Source organism: Gracilinanus agilis, chromosome 3 (genome assembly GCF_016433145.1).
Source record: "Gracilinanus agilis isolate LMUSP501 chromosome 3, AgileGrace, whole genome shotgun sequence".
In the NCBI taxonomy this organism is placed as follows: domain Eukaryota; kingdom Metazoa; phylum Chordata; class Mammalia; order Didelphimorphia; family Didelphidae; genus Gracilinanus; species Gracilinanus agilis.
In genome coordinates, this window is record NC_058132.1 from 243,257,731 (window position 1) to 243,275,993 (window position 18,263).

At 38.5% G+C, this 18,263-nt stretch overlaps 1 protein-coding gene across 1 annotated transcript in view; it reads left to right on the forward strand.

Annotated features, from left to right (window-relative positions):
* PDE11A (phosphodiesterase 11A) overlaps positions 1-18,263 on the forward strand; it is a 532,399-nt gene that overhangs the window by 457,593 nt on the left and 56,543 nt on the right. The window contains exons 16-17 of the mRNA XM_044669081.1: positions 751-851; positions 15,436-15,513. Coding sequence (XP_044525016.1) covers positions 751-851; positions 15,436-15,513 — 179 coding nt within the window. The remainder of the gene's footprint in view (positions 1-750; positions 852-15,435; positions 15,514-18,263) is intronic.

The following is an 18,263-nucleotide window of genomic DNA, read 5'->3' on the forward strand; positions in this document are numbered from 1 at the left end:
TAGAGACAGGAGGTCCTAGGTTCAAACCCGGCCTCAGCCACTTCCCAGCTCTGTGACCCTGGGCAAGTCACTTGACCCCCACTACCTACCCTTACCACTCTTCCACCTATGAGACAATACACCAAAATTAAGGGTTTAAAAAAAAAGTATCCTCCATAAAACCTTGTTAAAGATGTTTGTTCCTTCCTGCGATGTTATATTTGCCTCCACATTTATCTATATAACATCTCCATTCAAAAGTCTTAAATTGTTGTTATACAACTTGGATTTCACTTAGCTTTGTTTTTATGGTTTCTTTTCTTTTCTTTTTTTTTTTTTTTTGAACCCTTACCTTCCATCTTCGAATCAATTCTGTATATGGGCTCTTAGGCAGAAGAATGGTAAGGGTAGGCAATGGGGGTTAAGTGGCTTGCCCAAGATCTGATGGCTAGGAAGAATATGAGGCCATATTTGAACCCAGGACCTTCTGTCTCTGGGCCTGGCTCCTAATTAAAAGGATTCTACATAAAACCTTGTTAAAGATGTTTTTTTTTTTCCTTCATACAGTGTTACATTTGCCTTCCTATTTATCTGTTTATATAATATCTCCATTCAAAAGCTCCAAGTTGTCATACCAGTTAGATTTCCCTTGGCTTTGTCTTTTTGGTTTCTTTTGCCAAGTTTCAAAACCAACTTTCATTTTAGGAAAAATGAAGAAGAAACAACTGTGGGTTGAGTGTTCTCTCTGACCTTTCATTTTTCTCATTCCAGGGCCATAACATCTTTGCCAATTTATCTTCCAAGGAATACAGTGACCTCATGCAGCTATTGAAGCAGTCCATATTGGCAACAGACATAACGCTGTATTTTGAGTAGGTATTGGCATTTGATCCATTTGACAAATATATGGATATGTGTGAGTGTGAGTGTGTGTGTGTGTGTAAATGCATATACAAGCACAATAAGTATAAAGAGAGACACAGAGATGGGGGAGGGAAAGAGGGAGAGACAGAGAGAGAGGTTAAAGTCATCATCTTAGAATTAATTCAATTCCATGAGGAAGACTGCTTAGTATTTTAAAATCTAGTTCTAAAAATGATTTTTTTAGCTTTTCTGTGAAGAAATCCAAAGAAAGGCAAAAGAGTCACAGCCCTTGAAGAGCTCACACTCTAACGAAGACAACATACAAATGAACAATATATAGGATAAATTTCAAATAATCAATATGAGGCAGCCAGGTAGCTCAGTGGGTAGAGAGCCAGGACTAGAGGCAAGAGATTCTAGAGATCCTAGGTTCAAATCCAACTTCAGACATTCCCTAGCTGTGTGACCCTGGGCAAGTCACTTAACTCCAGCTGCCTAGCCCTTACTGTTCTGCCTTGTAACCAAACTTAGTATTTTTTCTAAGACAGAAAATAAGGGTTTTAAAAAATAATAATCAATATAAGGAAAGCACAAAAATTAAGAGCGATTGGGAGAGACTTTGTATAAAAAGTGGAATTTTAGCTGGGACTTGAAGGTGGAGATGCAAAGGGAGAGCATTCCAGTTATGGGAAGCAGCCAGAAAATGTCTAGAGCCAAGACATGGAGTGGCTTGTTAAGAGAACAACTAGAAGGGCACTGTCACTAGATGGAAGAGTATGTGATGAAGTATATGGCATGAGAAAGACTACAGTGAAGGGAAAGGAGGGACTAGGTTTTGAACACCATATAGGGGATTTTGTATTTGGTAGGCAAAAAGGAACCATTGGGGTGATTGGGTTGGATTTGTGCTTTAAGAAAAGCACTTTGGCAGTTGGAGGATGGACTGGAACAGGGAGAAACTTGAAGCAGGCAGTGTCTAGGCATGCAGTGATGAAGGTCTGCATCATCGTGGTGGCAATGCCAGAAGAGAGAAGGTGTTTATTAGAGAGATGTTAAAAAAGGAAAATGCATAAGTTTTGAAACAGATTATATTGAGCAGGGTGGAGAGGGGAACAGTAAGGAGTCCAGGATGACTCCTAGGTTTGGTGTCTGGAGTACCAGGAGCATGGTGTTGCCCTCTACAGTCATAGGAAAGAGGAGAGGAGAGTTTAGGGAAAGATAATGAGATTGGTTTTGGACAAATTGAGTTTCAGTTGTCTACTGGATTGGAGTTGTCGCTGGAGATACAAAACTGGAGGTCAGCAGGGAGATTGGGGCTGAATGGGTAGCTTTTGAGCATCATCAGCATGGAGATATTAATTAAACCCATGGGAGTTTAATTAATCACCAAGTGATCTGACCCCAACTGGCCACCTACGTGACTTGGGGTACGGTGGGGGAAAGTGTTGGGTTTGGAGTCAGAAGATCAGGGTTGGAAAATCTTGACCCTGCTACTTATTACCTTATCGACTATAATCAAGTCATTTGTTCTCTTTGGATCTAAATTTTCTCATCTATAAAATGAGGGATTAGAAGAAGGCCACTTCCAGTTCTAAATCCTATATGTTTATTAATGAGATTTTGATAAAAAAAAAAAAAAAAAAAAAAAGATCGCCTTTTCCTTATTATCTTGTCATCAACTTTTCTCAGCTCTACTAAGGTATTAATGAAGCAACTCCAAAAGCATTCATTATGTGAAGAATAGAATTCCAAATAGAATTCTTTACCACTGGCTTTTTGTATGTCCCACTAAGTGTCACTTCCTTTCCAAAGCATGGGGCTATGTCTATGACACCATCCCTACTATAGGCAGTTTGGTGGTGTAGTCAATAAAGTGCTGGACCTGGTGTTAAAAAACAGCAACCTGGTTTCAAACCTCACCAAACAGCTACGTGACCCTGGACAAGTCACTTAATTTTGCCTTGTTTTCCTTATGTGTAAAATGGAGATAATAACATCTACCTCCCACGGTTATTAGTAAGGTGCTTTGGAAGCCTTAAAGTGCATATAAATGCTTGCTATTATTGGCACCTCCCATCTTGTCTGGGATTTTATTCTCCCATTTATCCTCTGCCTTCTCTTTAAAGTGCCCCCACTTTTAATTTCTCCATTTCTTTCCTTCCATTCAAACTTTTCCTATATCTAATCCTGGCTCTGATGCCAACTAGCTCTATGAAACTTAATTTCCCTGTGTCTATTTTCTAATCTGTAAAATGACAAAAACCAAATCTGTTCCATCTACACCACATTGTTCAATCATTTCTAAGTCATGTCTGACTCTTCATGACCCCATTTGGAGCTTTCTTGGCAAAGACACTGAGGTGGTTGGCCATTTCCTTCTCCAGATCATTTTACAGATGAGGAAACTGAGGCAAACATGATTAAATGCCTTGCCCCAGCTCACACAGCTAGTAATTATCTAAGGCCAGATTTGAACTCAGGAAAATGAGTCTTCCTGTTTCCAGGCCCAGTGCTCTATCCACAATGGTGCCATCTTGCTACCCAACATCTACATCACAGATACATCATGAAGATTAAATCACACACACACACACACACACACACACACACACACACACACACACACGATTAGAGAAGGGCCTGGGGCAATGAGGAGTACTTTATTCAAATGACTAAAAGTGACTTATTCAAAGCTAATATTTGTCACAGGCAGGACTAGAACCCAAGTCTCCCTGTGCTGCCTCTCATCTAAATGAAAACGAGTGGAAAAATACAAAGTGCTAGATAAATGTAAAGCATTACTGTCAATGGCTTGGAAAATCAGATTCAGAAATGCCTCATAAAAGATGATAGCTCTTTGAAGCCTAGAATTTGGAACTGTATTATGCTAAAATTTGGTGAATCCAACTTTCACCTGTCCTTCAAAATTTGCTCTTGTCATGCATTATATTCAAAGTTATTAACGTTTATATTTTTTTGAAAAGGCTATAAATGATAAAATGCTATGTCCCGAGCAGTTTCTAAGGCCCCGATGTCACAACAAGGGAAGCATATTAGCTCCCAGAAAAAGGGATTACTACCTCTACTTACATTGTGTGCCAAGCTATTCCTACCTGTGTGACAAAACAACTGTCTGAAGAATGGGCAACACAAACTTTTGGGCACAACTTTTTCCATTGGTCTGGCACTGTACTTTCCAGCCTTGTGCCATCCACACAGAGATAGGCTGGTAAATGTTTAACAGCCAGATCTTTGGGGATGAGAGCATAGAGAATGGAATGTATACACAATACACTTCAAAGTTTAATCTGCATTATTAACATTTTTTCCATTATTTCTTAAGTCTAGGCAATCAACAAAATAATAAATCATGTGCTGATTTGCGGCATTTGCCCATTCCCAAGCTGTAAACATTACACTGAAAATTTAACAATCAACTCTTTGGAGCTGGCAGGAAGGGGCTGACTCCAACACATTCTTGTGCTTATACCACTTACAACAAGGTTTTTTTGTTTAATTCCATCTGTTTCATCATTTGACTTCTTTGTTACCAACAACAGCTGAGAAATCAGATGGCAGCCCTATCTTAAACGTGGCTTTTTGTTATGGGAAGTGAAAGGCTAAATCCAGAACACAATTATTTCCTCCAAAATCAGATTAGCTCTATCAGTCTGATGGTCCTCTTCATTATAGTTGCTGGAATTATTAGCAGTCAGCTTATTTCTCTCCATCCTCAGGAGCTGGACCACAACAACCTATAAATTTTCAGAAACACACACACACACACAAAAAGGGACTCTGGCAGATCTGCCTTGTGCCCACTGAGTGCCCTGAAATAATCAAGAACTCAGAGGCAGCCGGGTGGTTCAGTGGATAGAGAGCTAGACTTAGAGCCCGGAGGTCCCCAGTTCCTATCTGGCCTCAGACACTTGTGTGCCCCTGGGCAAGTCACTTAACCCTAATTGCCTAGCCCTTATCCCTCTTCTACCTTGGAACTGATACTTAGCATCGATCTGAGACAGAAAGGAAAAGTTTCTGGTTTGGGGGTTTTTTTTTAAACCAAGAGCTTCTCTTTTCTCTCTGGAGCATACATGAGCTAAAACAGGAGGATACTGGTATTGGTGATTCATTACCTTTGAATAACTAACAGGCCTGGAGGCAAAACCTGCCTAATACTTAGCTACCTTTAGAAGATACAAAAATAAAGTACAAAATATAAATACAAATTAACAGACTTTCATGATCACAATGTGAAACAGTTTTGTTTTGTTTTGTTTTGTTACACTTTATAAATGCAGAAGGCCTCCAGGTACAATTTTTAAATGATCCGATTTTGTGATATGTGGCTGATGACCTAACGTCAGTTCCTTTATGTGGGTAATTTCAGTGTCTCTCTTCTAAAAGCTGCTTGTTTGGGGGGCACTGATTATTAAAAGTAGAGCATCTACCAAGAAAGCAAAATGCTAAAAACCTAATAAAAACATATCTGATTAGAGAGGAGATTTTCCAGTGAGTTGCTTTTCACTAGCGGTGATGTTTGCCACTGTCCTTGACACCCAGTGTAAAAGGTTTTCAGTGCTCTGTTTGAGAAGTTAATGATATCGTTCCTCATGATGTAGTAGTCTGGATCCAAGGGATATTGTATCATTTTGTGGATTTTCTGATGCATGTTTTTGCAGCCCCTCATAAAAACTTCTGCAAAAGCAAGAAAGATTCCTTGTTGACTTCTGCCAGTGATACTATCCAGGAGATGAATGAAATGAACAATTGCACTGTCAAATCACTGTGACCTTGGGCAAGTCCCTTTACAAGACTTCCATTTCCCAGTCCGCCAGCTAAATGGACTGAACTGCATGATCTCAAAGGGTCTTCCAGCTCTTTCATTCTATGATTCTAAAAAATTATTATAAGTAATTTTACTTAAGGATATCTGGGTGCCTCCCCTTTTGGACCATCATCAGAGATGATTTATATGAAAAAATGGTTTTCTAAGTGGCTTTGACTGTCAGGGTGCAATCCTGGCAAAACTAGTTTCCCGTCTTGGTTCTTCTTTGGTGGACTTCCTTGAAACTCCCATTTGGTTGACGATGGACATGTTCTATGAGTTTGGTCCTTTGCCCTTAGTGTGGAAGGAGTACTGGTTTTGGAGGCAGAAGTTGGCAGGAGCTGGCTCCAGCATATTCCTGCTTCCATACTACATAGAGCAAGGTCTTTTTGTCTTAATTCCATCTGTTTCATCATATGACCACTTCGCTACCAACAACAGCTGAGAAATCAGATGGCACCTTCATCTCAGGCATATGGCATTTTGTTATTGGCAGTAATAGGCTAAATCCGGGACAAAATTATTGCCTTTCAAAAATCAGATTAGCCCCTAGGCTGAAGTCTTGGCTCTGGTATTTTCTAATTGAATGACCTTGATCAAATCACTTAACTCTTTCAACCTCAGTTTCCTCTCTTTAAAACGGTAATGATTCAATTCAGCATGCATTTTTAAAGTGCTTACTAGGCACAAAGTATTATGTATATATTCTGGGGGGATGTGGGGTGAGGGGAGGCCATGAAGACACAGAATAAAACATAGCCACAAGCAAGTAAATACAAATATTGATAAAGAAAAACCAAAGTATTTTCAAGAGGCAGAGAGTACTAATAATTAAAGTGACTCCAGAAGTCCTATATAGGAAGTGATACTTGATCCTTAAGAAAAAAAATGGGAATTCTTCAAGGACAAGGAGAGGAGTGAGTGCACTCCAGGCCAGGAGGGCCACCGGGACAAAGGCAGGTAGGAAGTGGAACATCATGTAAGGGGAAAGGCAAGCAAACAGGTATATCTGCAACATATGTTGAGTTAGATAAATCTAGAATAAGTAAATGGGAACTGTATTATGAAATCTTTAAATGGCACCCTGAGCATTTTATATGTTACCTTTCCAGGAGAAAGGTGGCATAATCTGATCTGTGTTATAGGAATATTTGTTTGGTGTGGAGGATGACTCAGAGAGGGAGGAAACTGAGGATTGGGACACTGTAACAGTCCCAGCCAGAGTCAAACTGAGGTGGTTGTCAAATAAGTGGGCAAAAGGAGGGCCAATAGGAAAGACACTGAGAGAAGATCTTCAAGATGTCGTAAATGATTAAATAAATAGAAAGGGAAGAATTAAAGATGACACCAGACTTGCAAATCCAGGTGACTATTAATCAAGCATTTTTCAAACATTATTTTTAACATTTTTTAAATTTTAAACATTTTTAAATTTTAATTAATTTTAATTTAATTTAATTTCAATTTAACATTTTTTTAATTTTAAACATTTTTTAAAACATTTTTCAACATTTAGGGTAGAGATACCAAGAATAGAAATGGGAAAATTTGGAGAAGGCAAATAATTCTTGGACTATCTCAAAGGGTTTCAAGAGGAAAGAACTTTGTATATATTAAAGCACTTTGTGGCATAGAATGGACTAAGCATCTAGTACACTCCTATTATGTGCTTGGCATTATGCTAAGGGCTTTCAAATATCTCATTTAATACGAATAAGGAGTCATCACCTATGCACAATGGAAATGTTCACCAGCTATGTTCTACAGCTGACAGCACACAATCCTGTCCATGAAGATTCCGATTCAGGTAATTTTCAGTGAATGTTTGAACATTCATTGAATGTTTAAATAAAAAGCATCTATTAAGCATTTTACTTGTGTGTGTGTGCGCGCGCGCGTGTGTGTGTGTGTGTGTGTGTGTGTGTGTGTGTCCAGTACTTGGTTAAGACCTGGGGATACAAAAACAAACAAGCAAATCATTCACCATAGTTACCTCTTTTCTTTTTTTAAACCCTTGCTTACTGTCTTAGGATCCATACTAAGTAATGGTTCCAAGGAAGAAGAGTGGTAAGGGATAAACAATTGGGATGAAGTGACTTGCCCAGAGTCACACTAGATTTGAACCCAGCACCTCCCATCTTCAGGCCTCGCACTTTATCTACTGAACCACCTCGCTGCCCCTACAGATGCCTCTTTCAGCAGCAGCTACAAGGGATTCAGATTGATAGGTAGTAAAAGCAACGTCAGTCATTACCATTTCATAAACCTCTTGTGTCTCCCAACATCTGGGCCCTCATCCCTTAATCTTGGACCTCACCAGATCACTCATGGATTCCTAGGACGTTTTGATAGAAAGCGTAGTTTTTTGATAGAAAGCCTAGTCCTCATTGTGTACCATTTTGAATCACAAGGTGTGTTGAGATCATGATTTTGATGACTCTTTTTCACTTTTATGCTAGGAATATTGTACATGCTTTCAGTTTCCCATATCCTACAGCAGTCAGATTCTAAATCTCAAGACCTCAGATTTTGCATAATACCAGAGATATCTGTGAATGGAAAATCAAATTGGTGTGTTAATATTTTTCCTTTCCTTATTATGGGATTCTTCCCCCAAGAGATAATACATATGGAGGTCCTTCTCCTCGATGCAAGTAGAATCTAGCTTTGCTAATGTGATCTGAAGCCTGTGACCAATTTAGGGCTAGACTGATTTAAGATTTCCATACCAGCTACTAGAGCTATTAAAATTTCCATCACTGGAGTATTTATTCTCACAGGGGCTGTTCTGTCATTGTGTCATGAATTTGCATGAAAGAAATGAATTTTGTTTTCTGCCTGTGACTTTGCATTGAATTATCAACCTTTGTAATAGGCAGCTTCCTTGTATAATATGTCATGTCTCACCCATCAAACATATACTATCAGCAGCTTTAATGATGACTTGTAGAGGGGGTAGGGTGAATCAGAGGCTGGTTGGAAATGATGTTCTTCTTTATTCAATTTATTAAACTGTCTAGTTAGTTTAATTTGGAAGTTAAGCTAAGTCTACAGGCTGGACCATTGTTTGACTGATTTTCAATTATTTTCTCATCTTATTCTTAGATGGATAGAGAGCATAAGGGTAGAGCACTAGACTCGGGGCCAGAAAAACTTGAGTTTGAAGCCCATTCAGATTCTTATTATGGGTGTGACCTTGAGCAAGTCATTTAACCTTTCAGCCTCAGTTTCCCCATCTGTAAAATGGGGTTAATAATAGCATTTATCTCATAGAGTTGTACAGATAAAATGAGAAAAGATATACAAAGTGTTTTGTGAACTTTAAAGAGTAAGGGATTAGTATAATTATCCAAATCTCTCTATATCCCCAATGGTGAAAACAGTAAAACTGCAGACAACAGTTCTTAATGCTTCAGGAATTAGAAGGGTACCTTGAGACTTTGATGGCTCTTGATGTCTTCCAGATCAGCCCTTTAAGGTCAGTGCTCCCTATAATGGTAAAAACCATGGTCCATCTATCCCTTCTCCTGTTTAACCTTTGTCCATGCCCTCTCATAAATCCTCCACGGGGAATCCGCCCATTATACTGGCTTCCTGTCCTCTCTTGACAATGAACATATACCAGTGTGGCTCATGTATTGTCTATTAATCCCCACTCAGTGGAAACAACCTTTTCTGGTCCTATGTCATTCTAATGGTACCTTTTATGCCACTTATCCTGTACAGTCCTTCCTTCAAACTGTGGTACAAGCTACTCAGACCCACGATGCACTTTTCTGTTGTCTGGTTAATCTACAGCTTTAATGTCTTAGAAAGTGCGGTGTGTCATAATTTGCAAAAAAAAAAAAAAAAAAAAAAAGTACATTATCACCAGAAGAATGTTGACTTTAAATGATAGATCCTTCAAATGTGGGAGATATAGCTACTCTTAGTAAACAGTGATCCAGGACAATTCAGAAAGACTTATGACAAAGAATGCTCTCCACTTTCAGAAAAAGAACTGTTGGAGTCCAATGCAGATCAAAGCATACCATTTTTCTCATTAGCTTATTTATGGTTTAATTTGGGATTTTGGTTTTACATAAGTATTCTCTTATAACAATGGCCAATATGTAAGTAGTTTTGTATAAAAAAATACATATATATAACCCAGATCAAATTACTTGCTATCTTTAGGGGCAGGGAGGGAAGGAAAGAGGGAGGGAGACAGTTTGGATCTTATAATATTGGAAAACATATGTTGAAAAATGTTATTGTATGTAATTGGGAAAACAAACCATCTTTGAATAAAAAAATACTACAACAAAAAATGATAGATCTTTCTTTCATGGAAAAGATGGAAGGCATTAAAAGACCTGCATAATTTAGCAAAGGGAATTCAGATCCCTCTATTCAATTTTGAATTCAGTTCTTTGTTCACATGAAGCACTATCCAAAATAAATTTGTTGATGGTCCAACTCTAAGTGTTGTCCATTCAGCAACATATCATAATCTAGACAACAGGTGTTCTTCATCCACTTGGTATTTCCTTTATGGATGGTTAGATTGAACTCTTTTGAGTAATTATCTCATTTAGAAGCCTCCAAATTATACCATGATCCATGATGCAATAACGTATACTATCTTCAAGAGCCTTTGGTGGACCTCATTATCTCTAGGATTCTCTCTTCAATACAAATCTGAATTGTTATTATTATTGTTGTACTCACTGTGCATATGAAAAATATAGTACTGACAAATTAGAAATGGTTTCAGAGAAAAAAACCCACCAAATTAGTGGACCTCATGAAATTTTAGAGTTGGAGATCATATAATTGGGACTAGAACCAGATGCCCTCCATATAACGATACTGAGAGCTCCAAACCCAGAGATGGGTTTCTGGGGGAGTTCTCCGGCTCTGGGCGTGGTCTATAAATGCTGCACAAATGTAAGTCAGTCTGGAACCTTTCCAAGGGCTCGTGAAGAGGCAGGGACATGGACTTCATGATCTGGGAAAGCTACTTTCCATTCCATTATTCTATGATTTCTTGATTCTTTAATACTTTAAAGCTCAGTTAAGTAGCCACTAAAGGTGATATGAGAGCTGCCTTCAAATATATGAAAAGGCATGAATGTGAACAAAGGGGAGGATTAATTGAAGGTGAACTGAAGGAGGTGTTAAAAGTAATGGGATGAGAAGCCTTATGCACACTCTAAAGAGGCTAGGATTTCTGCTGGTCGCACCAGTGTAATCAGGGGGAAAAAAGTCAATTCTCCAGGTGCTAGAAGACTGCCGTAGTGCTCTTCAACTAACCCATTCTCGTTGACTTAACCTTTATTTTATGTTAGAAGCCAGTGACTTCTTAAAGCAGTGCCATGTTTTAAGTCCATTGATTTTGGTCTGTTTTAATTCTGATTTTGACTACCCTAGTTGCTAGATTTCCTGTAGTGTGGTGGATAGAGCGATGATCTTAGAATCAGGAAGATTTGAGTTCAAATCCAGATTCATATGCTTACAAGCTGTGTGACCCTGGGCAAGTCACTTTATTTGTTTGCCTCAATTTCCTTATCTGTAAAATGGGGGTAATACTAGCACCTGATTCCCAGGGTTTTTGAGAGGATCAAATGTTTTAACATTTATAAAGCACTTAGTGCAATGTCTGGCACATAGTAAGTGCCATGTAAATGTTAGCTATTATTATTTATATATGTATACATATACACATATGTATGTGAATAAATTAAAAGAATTTATAAATCACTTGTTACATGTCAAGCACTGTGTTGAGCTAGGTTTGGACATGCAAATATAAAAGCAAAGATTTTCCTTGCCCTTGAGTAGTTTATATTCCTATGAAGGGAGACAATTCATAAAGGGGAATAGTAACCAAAGGAGTGTTTTATGGTATGGAGAGTAGAACCGTAGAGGTAGAGATTGGCTTACTCTCTCCAGTAACAATGGTGGTACTGATTGGGCTACAGTTCCAGAACTGGAAAGCAGGGGAGTGGGGCAGAGCAGAGGGCATATCTATCCACAGTAGTCAAAGTGGAGAGAAGATCCTACCTAGCCTCATAGGGTGGATTAAGGGAGGCATTTCAGGAATCAGCCAAGAGTTCCAGTGATGGAAGGATTAAATCATCCAGGGCATGGTCTCTAGTCCCCTGGACAGGCATCTGGCAAGGAAATGATTTGGGCTTGTAGGCATGGCTGTTATATGTCTGTATAGACATCCCCAACCTCCCAAACCTCATAGGTTGTGTTCATATACGTACGTGTATATATGTATTATATATAGAGAAAACATATAGCAACTAGGGATATCTAAATAAAATAATATCAGAATATATCTAATTATGTGTATAAATATATATAAAATAGATGTAGGATTGATTCATATTCCCTTAACTTTTATCATTTTGGATTGATGCAAATTCATCTTAGATGGTCTGTGAGGAAGAATGGCATTACATCTAGCTTAATCCCCTGAGCAGTTATTAAGTGCTTACTGTATGCTAGGCATTATGAAAGGCGCTACAAATATCTACCTTTAAGGATCTTACATTCATCTGAAGGATATGGCATGTAAACCAACAAAAACAAGATAATATGAGGAGGGAGAGCAAAAAAGTCTTCCCATAGTAGTATCACGTGAACTGAACCTTGAAAGAAGCTAAAGAGTCTAAAAGGCAGAGATGAGGAAATGTATCCCCTGTCCAAATACACAAGGGTGGGAGGTGGAATATTGAGTTTGGAGATGAACAATTGGGCCATTGGTTAGATTGACAGACAAGTCAGTCGGTTTTTGAATGCAGATTAAAAGGTGTAAGAAGGAAGAGAGAGCAGCTAAGTGGTGCAATGACTAGAACACTGGGAGAGAGACCTTATAAATACCAATAACCAAGTACGCACATTGGCATTTTGGTACCACTGTCCTAATCACTGACACATACATTTGAACTCAGGTCTTCCTGCCTCCAAGGTCAGCTCTCTATCTATTACATCAGACTATCATTAATATCATTATCATCATCATCCTCTTCATCTTCATCATCATTATCACCATTATCTCATTTCTTTTATTAATTTCAACAGGGTTTGAATACAAACATCTTGGGATAATTTTCTATCCTATTATTATTCCTTTATACTCTCTCTTCTACAAACTACTATTAGACAAAAGGTAGATTGATCCAAATTTGTCTTGGATCCAAATTCTTGTCTTGGATAGTCTGTGAGAAAGAATGACAGGAGAAAGTAGAAAACCTCCTTTTTGTAGTTGAGTAGAAGTATGAGTAAGCTCACTCTCTGTAGGCTCACACTTTTATGAGGCAGCTAAATGGCTCAGTGGATTGAGAGCCAGGCCTAGAGATGAGAGGTCGTGTTCAAGGCCTCAGACATTTCCTAGATGTGTGACCCTGGGCAAGTCACTTAGCCCCATTGACTAGCCCATACCTCTCTTCTGCCTTGGAACTGATATTTAGTATCAACTGTAAGATAGTAAGGGTTTAGAAAAAAATTTTTAATAGCTTCAGAGGTACTATAGGTATGTTGTATGCACTTTAAGATGAGATCATTATATGGTTAGTTTTGCTTAAAGAGATGTCACATGGAGTTGGAGTATTCTATAAATGTTTATAATGTAAAAATAAAACATTAAAATTAATACAATTTTCCTCCCTTATAAAGGATAGTAGTGCAGTCCTAGTTCAGTTTCTTGGTTAAATTCTCCCAAACATTTTCTAGTTTGGATTTGTAACATAGAAGTATCTATTGGTTCAAAGAAGATATTGACTATGATGAAAGTAATGATCATTTCATTTTTCTCATAATATTATTTCTATTATTAGTAGTAGTGCTAATAACAATGGCCAACATTTTTATAGTGCTTTAAGGTTTGCAAAGCACTCTACATATATTACCTTATTTTATCCTCATCCCTATTTTATCTTATATTACTGGAAAGTAGATCTTATTATTCTTTCCATTTTACAGATGAGAAAACTGAGGCAGAGGTTAAGTAGATGGTCCAGGGCCATACAGCTAATACCTGAGGCCAGATTTGAACTCAGATATCATCCTGATTCTAAGTTCAGAGCTCTGTTCGTTGTACTAAATAGAAAGTATTCAGGGAGGTATGGCCCTTCTAACGCAAGGGCTTGCTGAACCCTTTTGAAGACTGCTCATCCACGTTTGGTGTCACCTGGCATTCAACTCTTCCCTGTGACTCCAAGGAGCTGTAGCATGTGAAAGGATCACACCTCAATAAAATGATCTTGTCAGACAGGTAAACGAGGCTGAGGGTAACCAACAAGCCTTGGACTCATCCCTGAGTTAGAGGGATATCCACTTCCAGCATGGGAAGACTTCCCCCTGGCCCCATGCAATGGGCAGATGAGAACAATCTGTTCCATTGGCCATGAAGGCAGCTGAACCAGGCTTTGTGGAGTGGCCACGGTGTGGTCAGACACTGAAGACATGAAGGGCATCCAATGCATCCCAAGCCATCACCAATCGTCCAGACTTTTGTCTTGCCACTGGACTTGGATGACCCTAGAAGAGAGAGCGGGGCTAATGACTTTGTACAAATCTGCCTCACATAAGTCTAATTTATGTTCAAGTCAGAACATCACCTCATCATGTCATTAGTCCTTTTTGAAAACAAAGGGCAAACAACAACTACTACAACGGACACTACTATTATGGTATTAGCTCCCAGTTAGCAGATCATTTAATCTGACTTAATTACAGAAAAGTCAGTCTGTCTAGTGACTCAAACTGATTCTCAAAACTTCCAGGTTTAACACCACCTCTAACTACTATTTAAACTCCTTCTCCACCTCCCTCCACATTTGAATATATCCTATATTCTACAAATTGAAATTTAGCAACAACTCAATAAAAAACTGAAGACTTCATTTCTACCACAAGTGATGTAAGGGTTGGGTTGCTGTTGTTTTGGACAGAACTATGATTTCATTTTTTCTGGGACAATTCCCAATGTGAAAACTCCCTCTACCCGTGCAGATGGACCATTCATCTGTAACTTGGTGATAAAGAGTTATCTGAAGCCACTGATACCTGAGAGTAAGTGATTACAACTGAGGATAAGTGATTTATCCAAGGTCACATGTCCAATATATGTCAGAGAAAGGACTCAAACTTGAGTCTTTCTGATTCTAAGACCTTCCCTCTATCCACCATGCCAAGATACCAAAATGGGGTCAAGGCATTTGAATGATCCTTGCAGAAAATGGGAAGGAAAGTGCAGAGGAGGAAAAACATTCCGGACCATCATTTGGCAGGTTATATCTTACAGAATATGAAATAGTTCTTTACTAACTTGAAAAATTATTTTACCCTGAATTTACTACTGTGTAGTATCTTTTACATTCTAAATATGATTAGGTCCTACATTAAAGTGATATAAAATTCTTCTAGAAATTACCATCCTTTTTCATAATCCCCCTTGTCCCTTCCCTTGAATTCAGGTGGGTATTAACAATCTTATCAGTGTTGGGATAAGATCAATGCTGCATTGTTTCCTATTTTAGATGTATGTAATCACCTCTCTTATGAATATATTCAGAATGCTTGTTGCTCTTTCCTGAAGCATCAATATTTTTTAAAAATTATTTATCTTGACAGAGCATTAGCTTCATGTTTTCCAATATTAATGTATGAGGTTCAGGGCTCTTATATTCTCCCAGTAAATGTGTTTATGTAACCCCACAGGCTGAAAAAATTCATTCTAGGCTTTTTTTTTTGATTATATGATTTTCTTTCAGGAGGAGAACTGAATTCTTTGAACTTGTCAGTAAAGGGGATTACAACTGGAATGTCAAAAACCAGCGTGATATATTTCGGTAAGAAAATATTTTTGTTCATTTGTTTCATTATTATTTAGAAACTTTACCCATGTGTTTCTAAAAATGTCACCTAGGAGCATGAGAATAATTTTACCCAAGCAATGTTTGTATTCAAAATGTGCACAGGTTCTGGTCAGTCATATTAAGTGTACAGAATAAAGATAAGAATGCTTACACTGAAGATTTGACAGTTGGCTCTCTCAAGTCAGTTTGAACTGGATCCAGTACACTCCTATAATACTTTCCCTAGCATTTGACCCTTTTGCCATCGAGGAGTGATATTGTCATCATGCATGGTTCAATGGAAAGATAGCTGGATCTGGAGACCTAGAACCTGCAACATAACCATATGTATGATCTTGGGCAAGTCACTTACCCCTTTGGGCATCAGTTTTCCCATTTGTAAAATGAAGAACTTAGATCAGACAAGGAAGAAAAATAGCCTGGTGTCCTTGATACAAGTCCAGCCTGGGAATCAGCAAGACTAGAGTTCAAGTTTTAGCCCTGACACATACTATCTGTATAATGACCATGAATAAGTCATCCTTCTAGTGCCCCCAAACAACTCTCTAAGGTGATATGATGGACAGAGTACTTGGCTATGGAGTCAAAGACCATTGGTTCAAATCCTGCTGCTGCTACTGCTATTACTACTGCTTGCTATCCATACAACCCATTTAATCTCCCTTTGGGAAACCCATTTAATCTCCCTCAGACAGATATGCCAGGCATTGGACTAAACACTATAAATACAAATTTGAGTCCACAAAAAAAAATTTTTTAAGCAATTTTTACTAAAGGAGCTTAATTCTAAGGAGGGGGGACAGAAAATAAAAATGGGCTGGACAGTGGGCAGAGGCAGGATAGATGTACAGAAGTGGAAAAGTTCAGAGAGGAGGAGTAGAGCAGGGTGAGAAGGGATTATACATGGCCTGGACAATTCCTTAAAAGGTAGACTGAAGCACAAATGCATCTGTTAGAGGAGAAAACCACAGAAGCAGAGGCAGCTCCAGAGGGAGAAGGCTCCAAGAAATCTCCTCCAAAAAGTCTAAGATATATAGTGGTTAAATCTAACAATTCTAATAACAAACAACAAATTCTGTAAACAGTTAGAAGATAGACCTTCAAATATAACAGAAAGAGAATCATGACTGTTTGGGTGTAGGGAATGGACTGTTTTCATTATATCTGGTCCTGCTCAACAGTGTTTAGTAGTTCCTTCTACTGCACACAGTAAAGCCTCCAAAGTTTCTTTCCATCATATTCTCCTATTGCTTTGCAACAGCCTTTCCTGCTCCAGCCAGGATATTCTATTCATATCCATAGTGCATCTTTTGGATTCCTTCCTCCTTCTCCTTTCTTCACACTTTCCCCTTGAATCTCTTCAACCGTTTTCTCCAACCATGGGCATCCTATCCATTCTTTGAGCCTCAACTTAATTTCCCCACCTCATTCCTCCTACCAGAATGATCATCGCTGACTCTGGTCATCCCAATTCATACAGCACTGTCTTTCCAATCACTTACTATTCATTTACTTCCTTGCATTATTTCATATTTATATATCTTATCTTCACAACTAGAGGCATGCTCTCTGGAGGCAGAGAAAATGTTTTCCTTTTTATATATCCTATAGAACCTACTGTAGTGCCTTTCTTCTAGCAAGCACCAAATAAATAAACATATTCATTGATTGTTAACAGCGATCATCTATATCACAAGGATGGATTGTCTCTGTTTTGAGAATCTAACTAAAGAGCGCATGTTACCCCTACTGGTCCTGAGCTGATTCCAGGCATTCTTTATGATGATGGTCCCTGGAGTAGCAATATGGCAGCCTCAGAACTCTTGGGCATGGCAGCACAGGACCAGGCAAGGGAGCAGGCTGATTGGGCAGCCAATGCTACATCATGAGAGGAAGGCAACTAAGGGGAATGGGCTACCTGGCTATTGGTGCCTGAGGCAAAATCCTGACCAACTCTCCTGGGTCCAGTTTTAAGGTTCATTTTTCTGCCATGATGGAACATCCGAATAGCACTTAGAGCTTCATTTGATCAAAATAAGAAATCTGGTCATGGAAGTTTCAGGCAATGTTCTATAATGAATCTAAGGATCCCAGGATCATAGACTTAGAGCTAGAAAGAAACTCAGATGTCATCTTTTCAAAGGAGATTATATTTGTAAAGCATTTAGCACTTAGCTCAGTACCTGGCACATTATATAGTTTATCAGTGCTTATTCCCCCTCTTTCCTCTTGTGCAAGTCCCTTACTTTACAGATGGGAAAAGTGAGACCAAAAGAGAATAAATGACTTGCCCAAAGTCACATAGATAATAAGTAGCAGGTCCAATGACTCCAGATCAAGTTGTGTTTCCACTAGACCATGCTCACTGACAGTATCACTTTTAGATGGCAAGAGGGTTAAAGACCAGGATAGTTATTACATGGGTACCCTGGAACCAACTGAATTGGCCTGTTGAGAATTGATTGTTAAATTTTTAGGGTGAACATTTACACAGCAGAAATTAACAAATTATACAAATCATGTTTTGGTTTATTTTGTTGATTATCTAGACTTAAGAAATGATAGAAAAAATATTAATAATGCAGATTAAACTAGAGTGTCCATACTTTTTTTTTGAAGGGCCAATTATTAAACACTTACCAGCACACCCATGAGTACTATCTGAGCTGGTCTTAAAGTATGGGTAAGACACCAGAAGGCTGTGATAGGATGGAGGTAGGGAC